This window comes from Microcebus murinus, chromosome 17 (genome assembly GCF_040939455.1).
Source record: "Microcebus murinus isolate Inina chromosome 17, M.murinus_Inina_mat1.0, whole genome shotgun sequence".
Classification (NCBI taxonomy): Eukaryota; Metazoa; Chordata; class Mammalia; order Primates; family Cheirogaleidae; genus Microcebus; species Microcebus murinus.
In genome coordinates, this window is record NC_134120.1 from 36,338,418 (window position 1) to 36,350,681 (window position 12,264).

Sequence of the window (12,264 nt, forward strand, 5' to 3'; positions counted from 1 at the left end):
TGTTTAATTATTAAATATTAGTGATTATCAATGATTAATACTTATTAATTATTAAGTTGATTATTAATTAATTTAATGGACAAATTATTAAATAATTTGTTTATTAAACTCAGAAGAGAAAAATAATAATTAACTGTTAAATTTAAAGAAATTGCATGGAACACATCACAGTGACAAAAGGAAAAGGAAAATATAAATAAAATATTTAAAAGCATGGAATACAGAATGAGAGTGTATAATAAATATTTAATAGCACATTATCATGGAAATAACAATGGTGATACTTTACAAGATGATGTTTGACTCTTTAAAACAAAAGTCTTACTGTCTACTTAGTGAGGGTAAAAAAAGCAGGAAAGTGATGCTGTAAAACACTGCACATATCTAAGAATTAGAAAATCTGTACAAATGTATTGTTAAAAACTCATTAAAATTATCTTCAAATGTGTAAGAAAAAGCCAAGTCATTAAAAATCAATAGTTTTTGTTTCATTAAAAAAGAAGATGGATTCAATTATTTATCAACATATGACTTTAGAATTTAGAAAAATGTAATTAAAATAAATACAAAGAAGAAATGTAATAACAAAATGTTCAAATAATGAAAAATATGTAATTCAGAAGGTATACAAAGCTAAATGTTAGCTCATTAAAAAAAGAATAATGAAAAGAGAGAATATAAAACAAGATAAATAAAAAACATACATATAAATGAATCAGATTAGGAATGAAAATATACACAGCTATAGCAGTGATTAGTATTAATAAAGATATTATGAACAAATTTTTAAGAATATTATTGAAACTTTGATAAACTGAATAAATTCATAAAGAAAATGGCTTGATGAATAGATAACCAAAATATTCACATAGCCATTAAGGGAAAGATTTTGCCTCAATAACTAATAATTGTTCTCTACAAAATACTTACATTCTAGGACCATAGGGCTTAATATGTAATTTTAAACTTTCACAAAATCCTAGAGGAAAAAAATAAAAAGAAACTACGCTAATATAAGAAGGTAGCAGTCATTGTAAACTACGATTAGATGAGGAAAGTACAAATATGAAAAATTACAAGCCTAAATCATAAATATAAATGCAAAAATCCTAAGTGAAGACATCAACAAATCCCATAAAATAATTCATAATGAATGTGAAAAAAGCCAAACTAGACAGCCTACTTTTTATTCCTAGAATGCAAGATTAAATTAATTTTCAAATGTAATATAATGGGGAAATATTTCTGTCTAATTTATCTAAAAATTATCCTGGTCTGTTGTTGGGATTTAATTAAATATTAAATTTATAAATTAATTGAGTTAAATTTTCATGCTTAAAATATCAAACATTTTTATAAAGACAACTTTCTATGCATTTATTTAAATTTGTTTTTATGTTGTTTGATAACATTCTGTCATTTTCTTCCTATAGACTTTGCCCAGTTCATGTTAGGTTTATGACTGGATTTATGCTCTTTATTTTATGTTTTAGTTTTGCTGTATTGAGATTATTCTGTTTTCAGTATATTTGTTATATAGATAAACATTTTTTGTATATTAATTTTGCATGAATTATCTTATTTTAATAATTTTCAGTTGATTCTTTTGTGGATTTTGTTACATAATTGTATAATCAGAAAATGATCATTTTTGTCTTTTTCATTCTGATATTTAAGACTCCTATTTCATCATTTTCCTTCTAGGTGGTTTTGAAAGGCCTCTACTCTTGCAGTTCTTCTCACTTCGAAGCAATTACATAGAAAGTGCTTTTATATAATGCTCAATACATACATTGATCCTAGTAAAAAGGATTTGTACTGAAATAATTTTAGCTTATAAAATATATTTTAATTCTTTTGATGAATGAAGAAAGTAATATATTAACGTATCTCTTCCTTTATATTTAGTAAGATTCACAGCTAACGATTTTCTGAAACTAAAATAATTCATATTTATTTATTATCAAAGATTTCCTTCTGACCTCTGGACTTTTTGTTTTAAAATCAGATTTTTTGCTTCTTATTCTACATCTAGAACACGAGGCTTATTTAAGAGATTTTATAGAATTACGATGGCATCTTGAAGATAAAGTTAATAAACTAAAACATTTTGAGGAAGAAAAGAAACAGTTAGAAGAAGCGAATGCAAAGATTCAAGCAGACGTATACTTCATGATTGAGCGTGGCCCTCTGCTGAAGTTAAAACAGGACCAAGAACTTGTAGCCCTAAATAAAATTTACACACAAAAAAGAGAGGTAAATGAATGAATGGATATGCATTTAACAAACTGTTAGATATGCAAAAATGGTTTGAACATGAGAAATTAATATTATTGTAAAGGGTTCATTTTCAGTGAAAATTGACCTGCTGTTTATCTACACATACTACCATCTATTGGTATTCAAGTTAACTGTCTCTTTTTCCCTTATCTTTATACTTAGAAGTATTTTTTTTCTTTTATATTTCAGCATATTATGGGGTACAAATGTTTAGGTTAGGTATATTGCCCTTGTCCCACCTGAGTGAGAGGTTCAAGTGTGTCCATCCCCTCAAAGGCAATCACAGCAACAACAAAAATAAATAAATGGGACCTGGTCAAATTAAAAAACTTTTGCACAGCCAAGGAAACTATCAGTAGAGCAAACAGACAACCTACAGAATGGGAGAAAATATTTGCATGTTACATATCCGATAAAGGGCTGATAACTAGAATCTATATAGAACTCAGGAAAATCAACAAGAAAAAAATCAAACAACCCTATCAAAAAGTGGGCAAAGGACATGAACAGAAACTTTTCAAAAGAAAATAGACTAATGGCTAACAAACATATGGAAAAATGCTCAACATCCCTAATCATCAGGGAAATGCAAATCAAAACCACAGTGAGATATCACTTATCTCCAGTGAGAATGACCTTTATCAAAAAGTCCCAAAAAGTGATAGGAACACTCATACACTGCTGGTGGGACTGCAAACTGGTACAACCTCTGTGGAAAGCAATATGAAGATACTTAGAAATACTAATAATATTTAATATACCTACTAATAAAATTTTTGAGGTTTAAAATAGCTTGGTATTTTTTAAAGCTGTCATTGGACTGAGGGTGAATGCAAAAAGAATATATCAGTAAATGTTATTGTTGATGAAAATATGTAAATGAAGTAAAGTTATTTTATTGATTAAACTTTTAGCTCTTCTATTGTGGGATCATATTATATTTAAAAATATATATATACCTGTCACAAAATGAAAATTGCATCATAGTTGCTTATAGACATTTTAAAGTAAATAAAACACGTTGTTAAATGTTTCCATTTTCCTCCTTCCTTCACCAAAGATAATCTTTATCATGAATTTCATCTGTTTCTAAGCAAAATTTGTATAATTATATATATGTATGTTTATAAATAATAAAGTATATTTTAATTACACAAATCATATACATTATGTAATTTTCTGCAACTAGTTTTTTAATCTGACATATTTTTAGTTTAATCAAGCTACTATTGATACCTATTAATCTAATTCATTTTACTTGCTATGTTCCATCAAACAGATATCTCACAATTGTATTATTTACCATTTTCTTATCTCTTGGTTATCTCAATTTTTTTCAATATTTGGCAACAAAACTGCAGATTTGGCTATAAACAATAATCACCCATGAACACATTCCTGTTTATGTGCATGTGAATTTTTTGTGGATATTTACCTAGTGGAATATATACTTGGTCATGGGTTATATGCATTTTTATTTTTATTAGATAATACTAAGTTACTCTCTGAAGTGCCTCTAACAATTTATATTACTGGAGTAGTAGCAGTGCTGAAGAAATCTCATTTCTCCAGTCTGAACAATAATGCTAATATTATCCTTTTAACTAATAGACCCCTATATAGTTGAATGGCAATATGTCTGGCTAAATTTATTTCCCAATTTCCCTTTTCCCATGGTATTTCTAATGAGATGTTGGTAAAGTTCTTGGCTAGGACTTCTAGAAAAGTTCATTGAAATGGACTGATTCAGCCAAAAGTGGCACCCTTTTGCAATTAGCCATTTTCTAAATTTACAACAAATTAGCTGTTATAGCTGCAGCTCTCACTTCCATTTTATAGCATGAAGCAACCATGAGAATGAAAGCTATTAATTGTACTCAAGATGGCTGAATAGAAAGACAAACGAGAGTTGGATCCATTTCTGTGAGAGAAAAGCAAACTGCGGTCTTCTTTAAGCAACTTATTTGGCTTATTTCTGTTACAGCCAAACTCAGTTCTAACTGACATAACTCACACAAAACATTTTTATTGTCATTCATTAAAAATGTGTACATATGTGTTTAAATTGTCTTCCCTTTATTGTTTTAGTGTTTTTCCCTGATAGTAGACTTGGGTATGTTGTTTGCAGAGGAAACAGAGTTTTGGGGCAGCTGGAAGACCAAAGTTCTTGTAAATGGGAGGAAAGCAGGAGAATTCATTTGCGCAAACAAACAAACAAACAAAAAATTAGCAAGCAATGTTTGTGTAGGGCTTATCAGGACCACAGTGATGTTTAATTTTATGTGTCAGCTTGGTGGGGCCATGGTGCCTAGGTGTTTAGCCAAACCAAATGTTATTTTTAATGTTTCAAAGAAGGAGTTATTGGATGAGATTAACATTTAAAGCTGTGGATTTAGAGTGAAGCAGATATCCTACATAATGTGGGTACGTTGCATGCAATCTGTGGAAGGCCTTAACAGAAAAAAGACTGACCTCCTCTGAGTAAGAAGAAATTTTGTCAGCACACTACTTTTGGACTTAAATTGCAACTTTTCCCTGGGTCTTCAGCCTGACAGCCTACCCTGAACATTGTGGACTTGTACCTTTGCCATTGTGTGAGCTATTTCCTTATAATCAGTCAGGCTCTCTTTTTCTCTCTCTCTCTTCTGTTGGTTCTGTTTCTTTAGAGAACTCTGCCTACTACAGCCACCATTAATGCAATGGCCACCCTTCTGCCATTTCCTTATTATTGTGTTGCTCATTGCATCTTAAATTTCTAGATCAGAGCTTCTGTATACTTGCCGTTAAGTCAGCAGGCCATCTTCTACCTATTCCAGGGGTCAACATGAGTGAGAGTCTAGCCTTTTTCTCTTTTGCCATGGAGGCCAGTAACTGTGATGAAACAATCTACTATGGGCAAACAACGCAAAGGAAAGTAATCCATAATGAAATTGAGATGCTATTTAAAAAGATTATTGATGTCATGCAGCCAAAGTATGAAAATGCTTTGCTATAAGGTAGAAGAAAAGTGATATCCTTGTAAAAGAAACTATATTTTTCTTTGATAAAATGAGCATAACTGACAAAACTCAAAAATAAAAAGCAGAATTATGAGCTCTGAGAGGCCCAAATATTTCTTCAGAGAGAAATAGAAATTACATGCATAGAGACTGTAGGAAAGTAAAATAGAATAGTGTTTCAGAGCACAAGTTCCAAAGCATTATTAATCAATCCATGTATTTGAATCCATAGTATTTAGATTTTAGGCATTTTTTAACCTTTGTGCCTTAGTTTCTTAATTTACAAAATGAAACTGATAATAATAGTGCCTACATTATCCTGAATGAGATTAAATGGACATGAAAATAAGCATACCAAAACTTAAGGGATGCTGTGAAAGCAGTGTTCACAGGGAAATTTGTAGCTGTAGACACATTTAAAAAGTAAGATTTCATTATCAATAACCTAACTTCATACCATGTAAAACTAGAAAAAGAGAAGGAATCTAAAACCAGAAGCAGAAGAAAGATAATGGTAAAAATCAGAGTGAAGGTAAAATTGAGAATAGAAAAACAGTAGGGACAACAAACGATATCAAAAGTTGGTTTTTTAAAAAGATAAAATTGACAAACTTTTAGCGAGACTGATCATAAAAATGAGAAAACTCAAATTACTAAAATCAGAAATGAAAGTAAGGACATTATTACAGGTCTTACAGAAATAAAAAAGATTACAGAATACCATGAAAAATTATTTGCCAACAAATTAGATAACCTAGATGAAATGAGAAAATTCCTAGAAACACAAACCACCAAAACTGAATCAAGAAGAAATAGAAAATCTGAGCAGGTGTATACCAAGTATAGGGATTGAATCAAGAATTAACTACTGCCCCACAAACAAAGGAAAGCTCAGGACCAGATGGCTTCACTGGTGAATTTGACCAAGCACAAAAATAAAAATGGACACCATTTTCAAACTCTTCCAAGATGAAGAAGAGAAAGAGGATAAGGAAAAGAAGGAGGAAGAAAATGAGGGAATACTTCCTAACTCATCTATGAGGCCAACATTATCCAGTTACTAAAGCCAGATAAAGAATCATAAGAAAATAAAACCAGAGACTAATATGCCTTATAAATATAGGTGCAAAAATCCTCAACAAAATACTAGCAACCCAAATCCAGCATTAAGATTATATATTATAACCAAGTAAGATTTATCTCAGTAATACAAGGATGGTTCAACATCTGAAAGTAAATCAGTTTAATACACCTCATTAACAGAATAAAGGAAACACCTCCTGCCCCAAGACATAAACACAATAATCTCAATCAATGAAGAAAACATATTGGACAAACTCCAACCCACTTTCATGATAAAAACTCTCAACAAATTAGAAAAAGAAGGAAACTTGCTTACTATGATAAAGAGAATTTATGTAACTAAAACCCACAGCTGAGACTAAACAAAACAGGGAAAGATTTCTAACTTTCCCCCTAAGTTCATGAACGAGAGGATGACCATTTTCATCACCTCAATTTAACATTGTACAGTAAGTTTTAGCCACAGCAATTAAGTAAGTAAAAGAAATAAAAGGCATCCAAATTGGAAAGGAAAAAGTTAAATTTTCTCTATTTGCAGAGGACATGATCTAATATATAGAAAATCCTAAAGAATTTACAAAACAAACTATTAGCACTAATAACAAATTAAGCAAGTTTTCTGGATATGAGCTCAACACACACAACTCAGTTGTATTTTTATTCATTAAGAGTAAGCAATCCAAAAATAAAATAAAGACAATAATTCAATTTATAAAGCATCAAAATGAATAATGCTTACTAGCAATTTTAATCAAGAAGTTGCAAGACTTGTACAATAAAAACTATAATATTGTACTGTAATAAATGAAATAAAACCCCCCAAAATAGACAGACATCCATATTTAACTTAATATTGTTAAAATGTCAATAATACCCCAAACTATCTATGCATCTCTAACAAAATTTCAATGGTCTTTTCGCAGAAATGGAAAAGCCTATCTTAATCTGTATATGGAGTTGCAAGGGACTCCAAATACTTAAAATGATCTTAAAAAAGAAGACTACACTGGAGAACTCAAAATTTCCAGTTTCAAAACTTACTATTAATATTCTCCTCAGAGACAGAACCAAGTAGAGGCAGCTTCTGTACCCCAGAACCTGCTGAAATTATGCCCCTGAAATTTAGCTAACTGTCCCCTGCTTACCACCTGTAAACTGTTCCCTATAGCTCCAGCTTGCTGTTAATCTGTCCCTGGATGAAACCCCCACCTGACCTTGTCTGGCAGCCATCTCTCCTTTGGAGCTATGAGTAACAAAGAGTTCTGCGTTTCATCTATCCCAATGTCACTGTGTTGTGTACTGTCACTGAAGGAATCTTTTTTAAAACAGGAGTAAATGATGAATGGGTTTGGGGTTTACCTTTGAGATGATGAAAATGTATTGAAACTAGACAAAGGTGATGGTAGCACAACATTGTGAATACGCTGAATGCCACTAAATTGTACACTTTAATATGGTTCTTTTTATGCTATCTGAATTTTACTTCAACAACAAAAAACTATTATAAATATATTAGAAAAATTAGATAAATTTTAAAAAATACATTGTAAATCAATATCCCTTAAAATGAGAAAAAATTATATTATCTAAAAAATACCTTAACTAAATTTTTTTAAATATGAGTATTATTCCAAGATCAAAGGAGAAATCAAAAACAAATATTAGATTAATATGCTTTATTATTTATTACTTTATTATTAGTGTAATTTATATACACTCTATATTTTTTGATATTGCAGTTGGGTTTGACCTAGCCTATAAATGACAAAATTTCAATCTTGTTTCAAATATCAAGTCTACAGAAAAAGAGGGCTAATTTTAAGTTAAGTGAGGCTGACATATTTCAACACAAAATTTTATGAAAATTGTACAAACCGTATATTATAAAAATCTACCAATAAGTATATTGGTAAATATATTTGAACATATAACACAAAATATCTGCCAAAGAATTTTTCATCATAAGAGAAGAACAATACAACATTCCAAAAATAATTTATTATAGCAATGCAGAGATAGCTCAACAGCAGAAAATCTAGGTACATAGTTTATTGTATAAACATGACAAAAGAAAAAAACATAATTTTATCAAAGGATGCTTGAGATGTATTTGTTACCATTCAAAAGTTGATAATAAAAAATTAAACTAGAAAGAAATTATTGCATTTATTAAAGAACTATTACACAAAAATCATTAGCATTCATATTAATCATTAAAATGCTAAAGTCATTTCAAGGAACAATAGGAACAAGTCAGGTATATCTAATATTTCCATTAGAATTTAATATCATTTTGGAGACTTTTGCTGATGCAGTAGGACAAAACAATGAAATAAAAGATATATATTTAAAATGAGCAAATAACATTTTTACATTATTATAACTAAAACACCAAATAGAAAACTCTTCTTTTCAAAATAAGTTTGTATTTACTAAAACTAAATCACCCAATACAGCATACTTTTATCATCATGAATAAAAAATAATTTTTCTCTATGCTTGCAGTAGTCAAAAATATAAGTGGAAAATATATATTACTAGCAAGTAATTAAATATTTAAAAGAAATTTATAAAGATACAGACATTTAAGACTATTTATAAAACCTTATTGTAAAACATGTTTACATAATATTCCAAAAATATTATGTAAAGAGTCATCAAATTCTAGTAAAATTTAGACAAACTTTTTGGTTTGCCAATTTGCAAAATATTATTAGAAAAAAAATTGTGTAGAATCTTGCAAAGAGTTTTAGACATGGGTTCTCATCAATTCTACTGGTGAGAATACATATTGTTAGCCCTTTCTGGAGAGCAATTTGGCAACAAGAGCTTATCGAAATTCTTAAAATACATGCTATTCCCTTCTGACTCAGCCAATGTTCTTTAACAATACATTTGAAAAAAATATTTAAAGATAAGCAGTTTTACCTGTAAGTTGTGCAGTTTCCTTTTCACATGGTTCTTCATCATAGTAATGTTTATATTATGTACCCCTCATGCATATGTTGTGCATGCCAGGTTGTGCATAACATGCATGTAATTTGACAATGATTGAGTTATGAGTAATGTGTGATATAAGGAAATATTATGCAAAAGAAAAGTTGTGATACAGAAATAGACAAATAGGGAGACAGAGAGATAGAGAAGCGATGAGAATAAGAGATGGAGAGAGAGAAAAGAATAACTATGATGTTTATTAATTAATAAAAAACAGTAAATTTGAATATTTTGGGTCATTACACTAAGATAATAATGGTTATTGTTGATTGAGGGCAGTATGGGTGATTTTTATGTTTTCTTTGTTCAGCTTTGTTTTCTGTTTTGGTTTTTTTTTTGGTATAGCATAATATTATTTGAATAATAAAAGCAATAAATAATAATACGGTTTTTTGGAATGAAAAGATAATGACTTCATTTTAGACATGTTAACTTGGATATTGAAGTTATGTTCTTCAGTAGCTTTTATACAACCCCAATGTTGATGCCTTATCAGGGTAAAGAAAACCTGAAATCCACTTACTAAACAATAGACTAAATATGGGATGAAAATGTATATAAAGAGGCTGGGCGCAGTGTCTCACACCTGTAATCAATCCTAGCACTCTGGGAGGCCGAGGCAGGCGGATTGCTCAAGTTCAGGAGTTCGAAACCAGCCTGAGCAAGAGCGAGACCCCGAAACCCCGTCTCTACTATAAACAGAAATAAATTAATTGGCCAACTAATATATATAGAAAAAATTAGCCAGGCATGGTGGCGCATGCCTGTAGTCCCAGCTACTGGGGAGGCTGAGGCAGCAGGATTGCTTGAGCCCAAGAGTTTGAGGTTGCTGTGAGCTAGTCTGATGCCACCACACTCACTCTAGCCTGGGCAACAAAGCGAGACTCTGTCTCAAAAAAAAAAGAAAAGAAAAGAAAATGTGTATAAAGAACTTTTTACCTAAATCAAAACTTCCCTAAGTTAAAGGTCTTTCTTTTAATTAACCATTAGGTGCATATATTAGCAAAAATATTTTTATTTCTAGGTAACGGAAATATTTGATCAGACTCATGACGAACTTGAAGAAACTTCAGAAAACTGCAAAAATACCAAATTGAAGGCTAAGCAAGATAAAGAAGAAATGGATAAAGAAATTCACAATTATGAACTAAACTTAGAGGCCTACAGGTAAGAATTTTTGACAAATGTGCTTAGTGCAAATGTACTTGCACTGAGAAATTAGATATTAATTAGGAATGTAATATATATTCCTGCACAAAAATACAGATAAAGAGAAAAGAAAGATTTTAAATTGCCCATACCTATCTTATCACTAGGTTTATATATAAATTGAAATATTATATATTTTAATATGTGTAAATTTATGTATATATAAATTCCTAAAGTATTATATTTCTGTGTCATTTTAAAACTTTTCCTATATAGTCAAATTGCCTGATATGTCATTATAATATACATTCTCACTATAGTGCAAATGTAAAATAAAAAATAAAAAAAATTAAAAAAAATTCCCAGCATATGATGTTATTAAATTAGGTATCAATGTAATAATGATAGATGTAGCATCTAATTACTTTAACTTGAATTTGTTGGATGACTAATAAAGGGAAATATTTTTAAATACATAGATTAATTATATTTTACATATTATTAACTGAGGTTTTTTTACCCCTTACATTTATTTCTGATGAATTTGTATTTTTTGATATTTTTCAATTTTTTCGTTGGCTTTAACTTTTTTATGGTTCTATATGATGTAACAAAATATTTATTCCAACTGATCAATGATTTAGTATAGAAAAACTCATATTCATTATGGAGCTAGAATCAAATAAATGTAAGAAAAATGAATACAATTTATACAAAATCCTAAAATCTAGATTACATCCATTTGTTAAAGTGTGTATATTTTCTCACATCTAATGTATATTGCAACAAGTGCTTAAACATTATTATTTAATAAATAAATTTCTTTTGTAACTCACTTGATTAGTTATATTTTCATTATCTTTCAGTCATATATATTTTCTAATTTTCATTCTGATTTCTTCTTTGACTCATGAGTTTCTAAGAAATGTATATTTTAAAATATCTATGATGAATTTCTAATTAACTTTTTATTGTTGCTTTCCAGCCAAATTGTGTTTTGGCCAGGGAACATTAGTTTCAACTGTTGAAAATTATTGAGCCTTAATTGATAGTGCAGTTGTATGTTGTTGGTTTTTTTTTGATAAATATTCCTTGTGTAATTGAAAATAACATTTAATCTTTACTTGTTGAGTGTATTGTTTTTTACTGTTTCATTGGATACTAGTAATGGAAGTTAATCTTTGTACAGCAACATCAGCATTATCTGGGTGCTCATTCAAAACTCAGACTCTCAGGCTCAGCCCAGACTTAAAATCTCAAGGTGATGTTTGAGAAGCGCTGTTCTATGTAATTACTAATTTTGTACTAGTTTTTCATTCTTTGTATTGGGAAAATTCAATATCCTCCTTCTAGCTATTTGAAACTATATATTATTAACTATAGTTATTCCACAATGGTGTAGAACACTAGAACTTATTCCTCCTATCTTGCTGTAATTTTGTATCCTTTAACAAATATTTCCCTATCCCCCATTTTTCCTACCCTTCTCAACCTCTAGTATCCTCTGTTCTACTTTTTATGTCTATGAGATCAACTATTAATATTTTTAGTTTCCACATATGAATGAGAATATACAGTGTTTAACTTTCTGTTCCTGGCTTATTTCATTTAACATAATGCCCTCTAGTTCCACCCATGTTGCTGTGAATGACAGGATTTCATGCTTTTTATAGTTGCTGGTATTCCATTGTGTATATATACCACATTTTATTTATTCATTCATCTGTTGTTGGACACCTAGGATGATTCCATATCT

At 29.7% G+C, this 12,264-nt stretch overlaps 1 protein-coding gene across 2 annotated transcripts in view; it reads left to right on the top strand.

The window, feature by feature from the left end:
• CCDC178 (coiled-coil domain containing 178) overlaps positions 1 to 12,264 on the top strand; it is a 428,206-nt gene that overhangs the window by 88,620 nt on the left and 327,322 nt on the right. For both annotated transcript variants that reach the window (XM_012782579.3, XM_012782578.3), the window contains exons 9-10: positions 2,036 to 2,256; positions 10,384 to 10,526. In XM_012782579.3, the coding sequence (XP_012638033.1) occupies positions 2,036 to 2,256; positions 10,384 to 10,526 (364 nt within the window). The remainder of the gene's footprint in view (positions 1 to 2,035; positions 2,257 to 10,383; positions 10,527 to 12,264) is intronic.